The sequence below is a fragment of the Colletotrichum karsti genome (assembly GCF_011947395.1).
Source record: "Colletotrichum karsti strain CkLH20 chromosome Unknown Scaffold2, whole genome shotgun sequence".
NCBI classification, from domain to species: domain Eukaryota; kingdom Fungi; phylum Ascomycota; class Sordariomycetes; order Glomerellales; family Glomerellaceae; genus Colletotrichum; species Colletotrichum karsti.
Genome location: NW_024065902.1, coordinates 25,697 through 40,360, shown reverse-complemented (window position 1 = coordinate 40,360; position 14,664 = coordinate 25,697). Strand labels below are relative to the sequence as shown.

Below are 14,664 nucleotides of genomic sequence, written 5' to 3'. Positions count from 1 at the left end.
AACACTGATAAGTCATAGCAATCGCTTGTCTCCGCGAAAATTGCAAGAACGGCCTCGTTCTAAGACTTGCCCTGGTGATACGCGATGACAGTGAGAGGAAGTTCCTGCACACTCATATCATGACCGATCCCATTAACATCGCTCTACACATGACCGACATGACCACACTCTGAAGAGTATGTCGAGGAGATGGAGGAACAACTCGCAGAAGCCGTACTCACCGTCACGTTCTGTCTCCCCGCAGACAAGATTGATTGACAGAGCACAAAGAAACATCTGAAGCCGGGGAAGCAACCGATGAGTCGGACGATAAGAAGAACTCGGCCCCCGTCCCGATAGGGTATCTCAATCTGGGCTGGGACGGGCCTCCCGCGGACCAAGCGCAGCGTTGCACCGAAAGACCAGCATCGACATCACCATGACTGCGGCATACCAGAATAAGGGATATGGCGGGGAGGCGACCAAGTTGGCTTCGGATTAGGCGTTTCTGTTTTGGGATATCACCGCGTTGTTGACTTTTAATGAGAGGGCGCAGAAGGTATTCGAGATGTTGGGTTTCCTAGAACAACGCCGAAGCCGGGAGTCTTTCTACCATGATCGCAAGTGTTATGGCATGGCCACGTATGGGATCCTGCGGCATGAGTGGAAAGATCGGAGTGGTTAGAACGCCTAACATTTCTAGGTCGCGGCCATGGTGAACACAAGTTGAGCATGTTTACTACACACGGGGTATTGATGTGTTTCTTCGATACGCGAGCAGCAAGATGACCAGAGATCGGACGTAAACCTCTTCAATATGACCATATAATGTGTCGCGCCATTTCATTAATGTCATAATCACACACAACTTTCACTAGGGAGAATTAAAAGGTTGGTATCAATCAATCATTTACTCAAAGTTGAAGAGAGAAAGCTCAACTAGAGGCATCAAGGGGAACCATCACATCCGCGCTTTGATGCCCGCAACCACCGTCCAAGCCCATCACCAGATCCGCGGTATTCCACCGCGCACGTGTCGGCCAGCTCCGGGCCGAAGCACTGGCTGCCAACTCAAAAGACCATCCAGCCTGAGCTCCAACCGCCGTCACCCATTCATCCATGACCTCACCCGCTCCATCATCCAAGCCCATAGCCAATGAGGTGAAGCTTTCACACATATGACAGCAGCGCCGACAGGCTTCTGTCGTGAGGCCGGCTTGGCAACTCTTATTCTAGAAAGCTGCACTTCAAGAGGTGGCACCGTGTCGTCTGATGAGATCCTTTTTGACGTTTAACGTGCGTGCCTGGTCTCTTCTCCCCGACAATTGACGTGACGTCTTTCGGGAGAGGTGGTCGAGCAGGATATCTGCGCAAGGGCTGCCGACGTCTAAGTTTGTTAGAGCACCGCCGTGCCGAAGACCAAATCTTCGACTTTCGCTCTGTTGAGTCGTGGTAGAGCCTAATTTCACAATCATTATGGGTGGCCAAGAAAGCCACGCATCGACACTGTCGAAAAGGGCCTTCACATCGCCGTGTGTCGACACGGATACATAAGGGAGACGATTTCAGCCCTGTCTCCCTCAGACTTTAGCTACTCAACACTAATATTCTGCCCATTCAGCCTTCACTACACATACTTGTACGCATATTTCACTCGTTCGAAAAGCGGTTTACTACATAGATCATCATGCTGCCTACGAACATCTTGAGCGCCGCCTCGGTCGGACTCTTGTCAACTCTGGCAACGTGCGCCTCTGCCACGCCAACCCACAAAGATGGCGGACCCATCCCTCCCGATTCTCAACTGCTGTTCTCGCTCAAGATGAATCTTGGGGCGTCCGTGAACTTCGGGCTGGGCCCGCGGGGTACCAGGTTCGGTGACCCTATCCTTGGTGGATCGTTCGAGGGACCGAAGCTGAATGGTGAGTCGTCTTCTTATAAACCTCGCTCCTGATGATGGAAAATCTAACCAAACTCTTCAGGCGTGATTCTCCCCGTCGGTGGAGACTGGGGACTTCTCGATGCTCGAGGAGGGTTCCAGGCCCTCACGGTCTTCCAGTTCCAGACGGCCGACGGCGCCAACATCTTCGTTCGCGGAACCGGGCCGACCCCGAATGGAAAAGGTCTGCACTATCTCAGCCTGGAGACCGGTGCTGAGAACTACTACTGGGTCAACGACATTATGGTCGTTGGTGCGACCAGTGTTGATAGGGAGAAGGGCCTTGTCACGATTGATGCCTGGCAGATGATCCCTCCTGCCAGCTAGGCAAGAAATCTGTCATGTAGGCTGCCAAGCAGGATGGCCGCCCCGAGATGCTGGGCACTTGGGAGTGGTTCTTGGCTGTAGTCGTGTATTGTACCCCGGAATCATATTTAGAAGGGGGATGTTTTAGTGTTAAATGATAGTGTCTAATTGATTGATCACCTAGTTTGAAGACACCTAATTTGAAGACTGGTTATGAGGATTTCTGGTTCAATCCATTGAATAGTAATATAATAGATGACATCACGCAACATCGACCGAGAAACTTATGTAAGGAAACTTAGTTTGAAAGCTCAGCTTGATCAAATTTGAACTAAACAACGCCTAACTAGTGTGGTACTTTGTACACATGAATATTCGCTGAAAACCCAGACCATCCCATTTTAGAGACCAATCTGTTGATGCACCCTGGTATAATGCCGTACCGTGCCCCCAATCCCATGTCATGCCAATAATTAGTCAAAGAGACATCACAAACAACTCCTTAGATGAGAAGTCCGCCAACAACACCAGCAACAGCCATGCCGAAGCTGAGAAGACCCCAGCGGACATCGCCGCGGGTCTCAACACCAGCGTTGGGTCTGGTAGTGGAAGACGCAGAAGCGGCAGCAGAGCCAGAGGCATCAGAAGTGCCAGAGGCAGTGGCAGAGGGTGAGCTGCCGTCACTGCCAGAGCTGGAGGCAGGAGTACCAGTGGCAGCAGGGCCCAGGGTGCCGCCGCCAGTCGAAGCGGGAGCAACGTTCTGGGAGGCCTTCTTGGCGGCAGCGGAGTACTGCTCGAGGGTCCTCGCTCCGCTGGACGGGGCGTTGATGACGCCGACCATGCCGCTCTGGCAGTGGTTGCCGGTGGCGCAGTAGAACCACTTGGGGTTGTTGTCCTTGACCTCGAGGGTGAAGACGTCGGTGCCCTCGCCGGAGGAGACGGGGACGGGGCCGCTGAAGAAGCCGGTGGCGGTGCCGTTGGTGAGGGGCTCGCAGGGCTTGTCGAAGGAGGACTGGGCGACGGAGTGCGCCTTGGGGTAGAAGTGGAACTCGACCATGTCGCCGACGGCGGCCTTGATGTCGCTGGGGGAGAAGGTCAGGCCGCCGTCGCCGACCTTGACGATGTGGACGTTGGAGGCGGAGGAGGAAGAGGATGCGGCGGCGGCGGAGGCGGTTGTCGTGGCCGAGGCAGCGGAGTCGTCGCTGCCGTTGTCGCCGTAGCCGTACTGGGCCATGGCCACAGCAGGGAGGAGAGCGAGAAGAGTCTGGGCGTGCATTTTGATGGTGGTGATATTACTTGGAAGAAGTTGAAGGAGAGTGCGGTATGCAGATATAGACAGATGAGATGAAAGATGTGTTTGTGCTGATGAAGGAGCAAGACTGACACTGACAGGACGATGACAGTCTTCTTATAGAACTCGTCCTACGACGAGGCAAGATTAAAGAAACAAGAAGGTCTCCTGGCGGTCTCCCTGGAACGTCCAAGGCGTCCTCAGCAAGCCACCCTAGGCAACTTCGTTTCCGACTCCAAGGTCTCAAGGTTCGCGGGGCGTCGCCATCTCGGCTCGAGCATGCCGCGCGTGGCGGCCTCACAACAGCACCATCCGGACAGGACGGAAGCCAGACGTACCCAACCTGTCTCGGGTCTAGGTAGCATCAGTAGTATCACCAAAGAGTGAAGACGACTGAAATAAGCTCCGCCCCGCGGAAGAGAGTCCTTCCATGGACCGGGGGATCTGACATCCGAGGTTGCAGCAAGCGTGCTTCGTGGGACCCCAGGGACACCGCCCTGCAGGCCAAGCTTTTTTGGACGGGAGACCAAGGATGCGCGTTGGGACGAGCTAAAAACGGTGCCACACCAGAATGGGTGACAGTCAGGTCCAAGCTCTAAATTGCTTTCCAGGGGAGGGGAGGGCAAAGGAGGCGAGGCGAGGAGGTCCAGCTTTTGGCGTTTGACGATACGCCCGGTACCCCAGGAACCACGCGAGGTACTGGCCGAGATGGACGGCTGTCGAGGCAAACACAGCCCGCGGCTAACTGGTGCCGTTTGTCCCGCACTAACGTTCGGGTCTTGTTTCGAAAATCATTCCGCCTAAGCGCCAGGGGGAAGTATCAAGACTGGCCTCGTGTTGGCCGCTACTTTGGCCGTAGAAACTAGAAATTGAGAAACTTGGGGGCCTCGAGTTGGGGCTGGAGCTGAACAGCCTTGAATCGCATTGTCAATGTAAATTGCCATAAGCTGAGGTGCGTAAGCAGCCACAGAACAACAGATGACGCCCCCCCTATTCAAATCACCCCTTGCATCCGACTCAAGGTCAATCAAGCTGGCCTTCAGCGGAAACAAAGGCAAAACCGTTCGTCCCATTGCAAAATCAAGAACACATTAGGTAGTGAACCCAGCGGCTGGGCGTTTCTCGCTTCAAGGTTGCCGAGTCTTACTCATGGCCAGGGTTCCAGGCCAGTCACTTCTGCTGAAAACGATTGTTGGGGTAGCTAATTGGGCCGGGGCATCGTTGGACGCCACTAAACTCTAACACGTCTCGAGATGCCGGTTTGGACCAGGGAGAGAACGGGATAACAAGGGGTTTCTCGTTTCTGTCAGCCCTTTTCCTCTTCAATGTTGCTTGGTTTCTCCACGTCCTCAGTCCCAGTTGGGGAGGTCAAAAGAAGGTCAGTCCCAATGGTAAGAATAAGGTTGGAATTGTTCCCCTTCGTTTCTCCAGGGTCTCCATCTTGGCTGGCGCTTGTCTCCGCTGATGCTGCACCACAGCCCCCCTCGCGTAGGACCCGAGCCGGCATCCGGGACAATTTGAATCGTGGAATGGCGGGCCATGGGTATTTACTCATTTCATGTCCCGGGTCGGGTGAAACAATCTGACCGGAGCCGATCGCGGAGAAACGGGGCCTGAATTCTTCGTGACGCGTGACTTCTTAGCCAAGGAAATGCGCTGCTATGTCATTCAGATTGGGGTATTACTGATGCTTACCACCGTACGTTCTCAGTTGACAAATCTCATCAACAGTGGAGACTAGATGGCAACCAGATGGTCTGTGTTGCTGGTATTAGAAGGCAGTTTTTGAGTCAAACGAGTGCCCCGGCACATATACAGAGTTACAGCATTTCGCACCGATGTTGTCATGAACAGTCATCATCGTCTTGAATGCTCCTCGCGCTTTGAAGGAGATGGAGATTCACGTTGCCTCTGAGGACCATTGCACCCATTATTGAGTCCATCTTGGTGGCCTCTGCCAACCCATATGTGACTCGTGTTTGGTACTGATGTCTTTTCGTGTATTATTTCCAACAGGCTTGGCGGAAAACCACATCCATTGAAAGGCATTAGCGCGACAAAGCTGAACGACTTGGCCACTTCCATTGCCTCATTTGTGAATTTGCAGGGTTTCTATTGCGCTGATTCGCCGCGCTCTGCGGCTGACCGACAGCTCTAAAATACGTCGCCGTGTCATTGCAATGGACGCAATGCATTATCACGCTCTAGGTCGTCTACGACAGCCAATCAGGTTGGCCGGACGGGAGATCGACAATGCAGTATTCAATAGACAGTTTGAAGTCGCCCGCTGTCATGCAGTCACGAATGAGGGTCGTCACTTGTCACGGCCTAAGGGCGGACGAGGAGTAAATACCGCATAGAGCCCTCTCGAAAGCTCGAGGCCGAACTGGACGCACCCTCGATCGGACTCGATATGCTATCATCTCCTCGGTGAGGAGAAAGCAGACGATACAATGGATCCCGTCTCAGCACTCGGTGTGGCGTCCGCCATACTGACCTTCATCGATTTCAGTACGAAGGTTTTCCGCAGCGCAAAGAAAATACACGACGCTCAATCCGACGTCCTGGAAGAGAATGCGACGTCCGAATATGTTGTCAACCGTATGCAGCACTTCTCAAAGGCTGTCTCAGAGGAGCTATCGATTTTAGACTCTTCCAACTCAACACTTACGGGTAATGATGCTCAGTTACGCGAGCTGGCCTTCAAATGCAAGAAGATTGCAGATGAACTTGTCCAGCTGCTCGAAGGACTGAGGATAACGGATTCAAAGTCCTGGACTCAGGCGGTTCGGGTGGCTTGGAAGAACGAAACGAATCGCAGCAAGAAGGACAGACTGGACAAAGAGCTCGAGTTCTGCCGAAGTCAATTTCAAGTAGAACTCGACTACTACACACGGTAGGGAATGGAACTCTACATGTATTTTCTACCCTGCGCACTAGATGCTAACTCCAAACAGCAAGGAAACCATAACTCGACTCAGCGCTTTGCTCGAACGATCCAAAGACAACAATATTCAGATGCAAAAGCTGCAAGAATGTGTTATTCGATTTCAGGAGACCCTCAAGTCCTCGGTTTGGAACGAGACTGCGAAAACCCAGATTGAAGAGTTATTACGTCTCCCAATGGAGACTCTTGCTGCCATCGCACAAGAACGAATTCTCGGGGGGATCAGGTTCAGCGGAATCGAGCAGCGGTTCAACGACATTCGACCAGCACATTTCGAAACCTTCAATTGGCTTTTCTCCGACAAAAAGTCGACCTCCGAGGAGCTGCTGCAAGCGGGACATTCTGCCCACTACGATTACAAATACGATGATGAGCAAAAGGCACGAGAAAGAAATAGACAATTGTTCGCCCAATGGCTTTCATCTGGAAGCGGTGTATTTCACTTCTCCGCCAAGCTAGGCGCGGGAAAGTCGACGTTAATGAAAGAGGCCTGCAACCACGACGCCGTCAAGGCCAAGCTGAGGGAATGGGCAGGTAAGATGAGCTCCGGCTAATTCTTTCAAATCATGTTGATGGATTCATCTAACTTTTCGTGTTGGAAAGGCACACGCGAGCTCCTTCTTGGGCAATTCTTCTTCTGGAGAGCCGGCACACCTTACCAGAAAACTCTCAACGGCATGTTTCGCGGCCTCTTGTATGACGTGCTACGCTCTAAACCCGAACTGATACCTCGGATTCTTCCTTCGCATTGGACCGACGCGATTTCTACTCCGTGGCAAGCCAATAAGATCATAGAGATCACCAACGAGGCCATAAAAGACTCCCTCGAACGTCTTGTTTCTGAGACCGCAAACAGTGGCTCATTGCGCCTTTTCCTTTTCATCGACGGTCTCGACGAAATGGAGGAAAACACAACACATACATACCAGGACTTGGTGGCAACCATTAGTAAATGGGTCATCGAGAGCTCCGGGAACGTCAAAGTCTGCGCCTCGAGCCGAGAGTACTTGGTATTCCTGAATGGCTTTCCCGAAAGCCAAAGGCTACACCTCCACCGTCTCACAAGACTGGACATGCAATGTTACATCAGGGATAGGCTCAAGGGTATTGCCAACGCCAGCGACATCGATACTCTTTCTAACAATATCGTCAAGAAAGCACAAGGCATTTTCTTCTGGGTGGCCTTGGTTACAAAAAATATTCGTCAGCAGCATGGAGACGGTGCGTCGATGGACGAATTACTGGACCAGATCAATGCACTTCCCGATGGGCTTTACGAACTCTTCAGACATGTTCTCATCTCACTCGAAACGCCTGTCCGTAAGGTTGCATATGAGACATTTGCAATGATGCAAGAAGCGAGATCTTGGAGATTCCCATTCATGGCGATCGCATACGCGTTTTTCAGAGACTGGAAGAAGAGTCAGCAGCCAGACTTCGCCGCGACACATGTCATTGCGGAGAGTAATACCACAGCGCTGATGCTCGAACGATCAAGAATGGACGTAAGACGGTATTGCAAAGGACTGCTAGAGATAAGTGAAGACGATCATACCAGCCAACTCAAATTTGCCCACCGATCGGTCAGCGACTTCCTACTTGAGCCTGATACAGAAAACGACATGAAAAAAGCTTACTCCCGGATCGATTTCTGCGACGCCTTGTCGCAAATTCATATATTAGCGGGCAAGTTGATTTACCAGGAAAAGCATCGTCTCCAAATGACGCGGGGAGAGAATGATGCCTCAGCAGAATTTTATGATGATCTGGTGCCATGGAGCTTGACAGTCGCAGCCGTTCTCAGTATGAGGCAAATGCGCAATTTGGACACGGAACCATACGTTATTTTGCGCAGCATAGACATGGCTAGCTGGCCAATGGTCCAGTGGTGTTGGGACAGAGGCAGAGCCCCGGCGCGGAGCGACAATCTACAGACCGGTCTCTTCATCCCCCTCCGCAGAGGGACAACTGTTTGGATGTGGGAACATCCTTATACACAAGGGAAAAAACCTCGGATCCATGTCAACAGCACGATGCTAACACTGACGCAAACTGGGAGTTCAGACTACGCAATTTGGCAAGCAAGTAATAGGCCTGAATTCAGGCAGGATGACTTGAGAATATCCCTTCTCATTTGCTGCGCGCTGTCGTTCCATTTAGGTCAAGATCTTGGTTTCGCCCCACCCCCACAGTATGTCAAGAGCGGTTTACGTAGTTCTCGCACGGGACCTGATATTATAAGGACATTGCTGGACGAAGAACTGGTCTCCCCTGACTTTCCGATGAAATGCGCATTTCATCCACTGAAGAACGAAGGTCCCGACCAAGACTCACCACCATCGTTGTTGCATGTAGTTTTCATGGCGGCCGCTTTAGTAGCGGGAAATCAGGATGCATATTGGGCTGGCTCAATCATCGAGGCCTTACTCCAGCATACCGCGGCCCAGAATACCGCGGCTCTGGACTTCACAATTTCACTCTTTCAGGAATCGAGTAAGCACGCGATGCTATACGTTAAGCAGACCAACACACAGACCGGAAGACAACCACAATGGACTTTTAGAGTGGAAACTGACAAAAATGATAGTCGGTTTGATATTGAACAAATCGAGGAAATGCAAGATTGGGGACCGGAGCGGGTTGTTGAAGCATGTGGTTTCGAGAATAAGGATCGGATTTTGAGCCTCATACGCGGTCAGACCAGACAAACTGGTCGTCTTCTCGAAGAAACTCCCCCTTCCAACCTCGAACCAGAGGAGATTCCACCGGAACTCTTGGAAGAGGAGTCTCCCACGAACGTGTCTCTCAGCGACGCGGCTGGAACTTGGGGTTGGCTTATTCCCCTGGTCATAGGCATGATGCTGGGTAAGTCGCACTAGAAACGACGAACGTCACCTTTTAATGTTAACACCAGAGCAGGAACGGTATTTTCGAAGTTGTTCGCTTTCTAAGACCATGTGTGGTGTTCGACAATTGGAAATCTGTGAATTTTCTTGGATAAGACTAAGCTATTGAGTTGCTATTGCTTTGCTATACAAGAGCATATCGTCGATACGAAATTGAGACTATGACAGTACATGCGCACGCTGACCGGAACCTGACGCCATCGATCCTAAGTAGCAGCGGATTGACCAAACCCTAACACAAAATCATGATCGTAACAGCGTAGGCCGTACGATGTACAGCTGGTGACCAGAAGCGGGGTTGCCTAGACTAACGAGACCATCCATTAGACGAAGGCTCTTCACTCTTCATCGCTGGAGCTCGAAGACTTCGATGCGTTTCCATCGTCGCCAGTCTTCTTCTCCTTCTTGTTCTTCTTCGCCTTCTTCTTCTTCTTGCTCTGCGACTGAGACGGACCCTCAAGGTCAATCAAGTTGGAGGCTTGACCGTTGCCCGCATTTCCAGCAGACACAGCCTTCGAGATATCGACAAGCAACTTCTTCAGCTCCTCGACCTCGTGGCGCAGGTTCTGAACCTCGGTAATCGTGGGATCGGCCTCGAGGTTCGTCTTCGCGCTCATGCACAGCTTGTTCCATCCGTCGGACTCGAAGTCGACCTGGTCCATCATCTGCTCCCACTCCTCGACCGTGTCGTCGTCCTCCTCGCCCCTAGCACGGTTGCTTCGGATCTCGCCGGCAGTTCGGGTCTCGTGCCAGGCTGCGATGACCAGGACCGGCGAGTAGATAATGCCCATGATGACGTCGCTCATGCGCTCGAACTTGCTCTTCTCCATCCACCAGAAGAGGCAGATGACGATGACCTCGAGCAGGTTGAACGGCGGGATGTACACGTTTTCGTCGGGGGCGCGGACGAACTGCATCGTCTTCTGGGCGAAGAGGGCGAGGTACTCGTCGTTGGCGTTGCCGTAGATGTCCTCATATGCGGAGTTGTAGAGCGCGATGAGGATGTTGAGCAGGACGACCTGAGCGGTGTTAGTGTCTAAATGATGACGTGCTTCAAATGCCAACTCACCATGATGATAAACGTGAAGCAGTAGTACAGAATGATTCCGAATGGCGGCGAGAATTTGTCGAAGCCGTCAAAGTCGGGGCTCTGCATGACTGCATTTGCCATAGCCTGGAGGATAAACCAGATGTCATCCGCCACCCAATCGTCTGCGAAGTCAAGACCAATGAAGGCCTGGAGGAATCCGATAACCAACACGATCAACAACGCAAAGAAGATGATAGACTCCTTCATCATGACCTTGAGCACCACAAGCATGGCTCCGAAGAAGCGGAAACTATCGAGGTACAGCAATAAACGCGACCAAATCATGGGCGCACTAAATGCCAGGAAGTTGTAGCTCATCTTGCTGTAGAACTCACGGGTGTCATCACCCTCCTGGTGCGTCAGGCCAATGATGCGAAGGATGAATGATAGAGTGATGAAGCTGTAGAGTACACCGTTGAACGCGTTCCAGAACCCGAGGATGTGGTAGCCAGCCTTCCAGAACTTGGTGAGCTCTTCGCAGATGAATCCAAGAGTAAAGATGTACATCAGGACCTCTGCCGTATCGAAGACACCGGAAGGATTGACGGAGTTAATGACGGCGGTATAGAGACCGATGTAAACGAAGGAGATGATGACCTGGGTAGCGTTCTGGTACATGGGAGCACGAATGCGATCGGGGTCCATGTGTACGTAGAAGCTGGTGTTATCCCTGTCCTTGTAGTCGACGAACACTGACGGATCATCCTCATCCTGGACAAGCCAGCCCTTCCAGAGGTATTGGATGCATTTTTGGTATCCCGAGGAACCGATAACCCTGACGGCGTGGAGATCGACGGCTTTTTCGACGACGTTGGCGGGGGGAGTTGCTTCACCGTCAACAACGATGGAGTATCGGCGGAGGAGGACGGAGTGCATGAGGTAGTTGAAGTCGTCTTCTGTCTCGATGCTGCAACGGCGGGTTAGCAATGGTTCAATAGGCTTCGACAAGGAACATGGCTCACATCTGCTTCGCGATTACCTCACATGCGATGGCACGAACCCGATGCATGTCGGCGTCCCAGAGCTCGACCAAGGCCTGGTGCTTGAACCATCTTTTACAGACGACAAGGCAGAAGACCACGCATGATCCATAGTGAGAGCCACCAGCCTCCTTGGCAGCTTTGATGACCTTGTTGGTGATGATTTTACTGTGTGCCTGTGTGATTTCCTCCTCATCCAGCTCGCATGGAACGGCCAGCTCGATCAGATGACGGAGCTTCAGCGCGATCTTCGTTACTTCGGGGGCAGGGATCGCAGACTGGAGGTGCTCGGTTCGGTACTGCGGGAGGACTGAGCAACAGTTTGGTTAGTAGCTCATCTGATAATGCAGAAGAACGGGATGGGATGAAAGAGCACATACGTCGTCTACGGTCGTCTCGGATCCAGTCTGCGTGGAAGTCGTGGTGGTGTCTGGGGTGTCTGTCCAAGCCCAAGAGGCGGGAGAACCAGTTGGACGATCCCATGATGGCTTCAGATACGAATGCCTCCACTCGGTATTTCCTCGCCTATCGTCGATCGTGTCGTCGCGTCTGCGCTTCCCAGCGTCGGGTTCGAGTCCGTGTGGGGGCCGAAATTGTCGTGAGAATGGCAGGAGATCGTCAATTGACGGCAAGACACCTTATCGAGACTGGAAAGGGAGGTCAGACGCTCGAAAAATCAAGACGAAAGAAGAAGCGACGAAACTTGACTTCTTACGGCGCGTCGTGGTGGCTGTCGCATCTTTTCCTTGTTTTGTTGGCGGGTGTTCAGGAGGCAGGAGCTTCAGGTCCTCGGGAGGTTGCCAGTGACGTCGTCCGGCAGCGGGGCGCCATGGTGCACGACCGGGGATACGTACCTCCTTATCAGTTTGCAGCTCTTTCTTGGCGTGATGCTGATAATCGGAGACCGACCGGTGCAATTGACGCTAAGCATCTTCGGGATAACCCCACAACGCCTCTGCTCCGAAAACTTGGCTGCCACCTCACGCTTCAACGCCTGAACGCCGTCCAAGACAACCGTCCTCGGAGATTTTCTGTTGGTTCAGAATCTTGATGTTACACAACGGCCATAATTTTGAGTCAATGAATTCATTCCACGTACTTCTCGTCTCCATCGGCCTTATTCGCCTGCCATTGAGAGAGTCTCCCGGCTTCAGATGAGAGGCGCATCGGCACGTGGAATGAGCGCTACATCTCTTCTATTGGTCGGCACTGTGAATATCTCCAAGTGCTTTCATATACAAGAGATGCCAAATGATCTACTCATCGTTATGTCGTAAATTCCAATCCCGCTAGTGTGTTCTATCTTTATCCCAAGCACCGGCCACACTTTATCCGAGACGCCCTCTTTCGACTGCTCAAAAGCAACCAACATCCTCTACCTCATTTCCTCGTTGTTTCCCTGTACACACTCGAAACCATGTTCGCCATGTGCTGGATCGTGTCCGGCTCCGTAGGCAGGTGGTGACCTCCCGGGAACCTCAAAATCCTCCGCGTGACCTTGTCGGAACACATCTCATAAAGATCCTCGCTGGCTGATTCGTACGGATCCTCCAATCCAATGACATGGATCGTCGGCGCAGTAATCTTCTCCTCATGCGGCACGAACGGCGGGAAAGTGCCGCAGATGAAGAGCGCGAAGAGCTTGTAGTCGACGAAAGGCTCACGCTGCTGCTCAAGAAGCAGACTCGACGCAGCACGGGCGCCTTGTGAGAAGCCGATGAATCCAGCAAACGGCCCGTTTTCCTTCACATACGACTTGAGGAATGACACGGCCCGGTCCTTCTGCGCTTGGAACTCATCCGCCGGGATCGCGGGGTCGTCGCTAACCCAGCGCCGATAAGGCCCGCATCCCTCAAAGACCGGCAGCACGCCGGGCCCTGCTTCCGTCTCAATCGGAGCATCGAGAAAAACCAGTTCGAAACGGGCGTCGAGGAGGCGTTGAAGTCTGATGAGTTGGATCTGGAAGATCTGCGCCGAGGCACCGCCGCCGTGGAGACAGAGCAGCTTTGGCTTCGGGGAGGACATGTCGAGATGCTAGGTGAGAGTGTTGATGGACAGATCGAATGATATATGAATTTAAAGAGTGTAGAATGAGTTTGGCGACTGATCAATGGCAGAAGCAGGACTTGTTGCCTGCTGACATGAGATTCGATCGTGAATTGGCGAAACGTGTGCAACTCAACATCGGAAGGTGAGATTCATAGAAAAGTGGGGGCATTCGGAGGGTTTCCACCCGGGCCTCCCTCCGGTTGGTTCACCTCGGATTCCCAGTGTATTTGTGTAAACGAATAGTTACATAAGCCAATTGTGCACAATCGCGAGTTCAGAACTGACTCGTTGCTTGGAATGCCACGTGAAGGAGACCTCTGGTCTGGTTGGTTGTTTGGCGTAGAGATTCTAGCTCAACGAAGACTACAATTTCATATATATGCCTCACTAACACACGCTCGGCCAGTCTCAAAGTCCCCTCGGCGTTCTCGACTCCTCTGTCGCATACAGTAGACCTTCTGAATTATTTGATAAAATCTCTTCAGTCTACCTCAACCACAGCATTCTCAAGAACTACTAGAATAGGTATGGGAGAAAGACAAAGTCCGCAAATTGGTAGCCGCTCCATTGATCGCTTCGGACTAAATCAACAGTGGCGTACACCTTGGTACAGCTTCTTTCGTGGATGAGGGACAATAATACCAAGGCCAAGATTGCGAATTCTCGGCTGGTCTTGAATAGACTTGTCGAGATTGGACATAGCAAGGGAATTGAGAGGATTCATTTGTCTTGGAATTCGGCAGTTGAGAGTGGTGTGGGATGAGATTGACACTCGATAATTGCAAATTCGTTTCCCAAATTACTGCAACTACATCGTGAAGCCTAGTATTACGTCTTCCCACAATAACGCCAACATCGTGTCTTATTACTCATAAAGACGGCCCTCCACTGACTTTTCAACTTCCCTGCTCGTGAAGGAGCAGTGGCCAGGGTAAACATCCTTTGCGGAAACAACGCCCCAAGTCAGAGGCAATGTCGCCAATGAAGCCGGTTCTGATGAGTCCGGATGGCATGCAGCAGCTATCGCCGCGCTGCAGCTACCAGCTACGGGGATTCCGCCGTAACGAAGACGAAAATAGCCCGAAACGACAAGGAACCCGATCAAGCCAGCACCTGCAGCAATGACGAGAATAATTCCAATAGGTGACCACCCAGAAGACGTTATGTCTTTTGTAAT

The 14,664-nt window shown here is 52.2% G+C and overlaps 5 protein-coding genes across 5 annotated transcripts; 2 read left to right on the top strand and 3 right to left on the bottom strand.

Annotated features, from left to right (window-relative positions):
* Nucleotides 1-1,666: 1,666 nt before the first annotated feature.
* Nucleotides 1,667-2,245, top strand: CkaCkLH20_00559 (uncharacterized protein; the record flags this gene model as incomplete). The annotated part of the gene is made up of 2 exons (XM_038883279.1): nt 1,667-1,901; nt 1,962-2,245. 2 exons carry the CDS (start codon nt 1,667-1,669, stop codon nt 2,243-2,245), a joined length of 519 nt encoding a protein of 172 aa, XP_038750874.1.
* A 481-nt stretch (nt 2,246-2,726) lies between these two features.
* Nucleotides 2,727-3,500, bottom strand: CkaCkLH20_00558 (uncharacterized protein; the record flags this gene model as incomplete). The annotated part of the gene is made up of 1 exon (XM_038883278.1): nt 2,727-3,500. The coding sequence occupies one exon, from the start codon at nt 3,498-3,500 to the stop codon at nt 2,727-2,729; it is 774 nt and encodes a 257-aa protein (XP_038750873.1).
* Nucleotides 3,501-5,968: 2,468 nt separating this feature from the next.
* CkaCkLH20_00557 (uncharacterized protein) lies at nt 5,969-9,341 on the top strand (the record flags this gene model as incomplete). The annotated part of the gene is made up of 4 exons (XM_038883277.1): nt 5,969-6,411; nt 6,473-6,996; nt 7,066-7,975; nt 9,050-9,341. The coding sequence occupies 4 exons, from the start codon at nt 5,969-5,971 to the stop codon at nt 9,339-9,341; spliced, it is 2,169 nt and encodes a 722-aa protein (XP_038750872.1).
* A 365-nt stretch (nt 9,342-9,706) lies between these two features.
* Nucleotides 9,707-11,921, bottom strand: CkaCkLH20_00556 (potassium ion channel yvc1; the record flags this gene model as incomplete). Its single annotated transcript, XM_038883276.1, has 4 exons — nt 9,707-10,387; nt 10,438-11,365; nt 11,421-11,748; nt 11,819-11,921. 4 exons carry the CDS (start codon nt 11,919-11,921, stop codon nt 9,707-9,709), a joined length of 2,040 nt encoding a protein of 679 aa, XP_038750871.1.
* An 897-nt stretch (nt 11,922-12,818) lies between these two features.
* CkaCkLH20_00555 (oxidoreductase) lies at nt 12,819-13,463 on the bottom strand (the record flags this gene model as incomplete). The annotated part of the gene is made up of 1 exon (XM_038883275.1): nt 12,819-13,463. One exon carries the CDS (start codon nt 13,461-13,463, stop codon nt 12,819-12,821), a length of 645 nt encoding a protein of 214 aa, XP_038750870.1.
* Nucleotides 13,464-14,664: the final 1,201 nt, after the last annotated feature.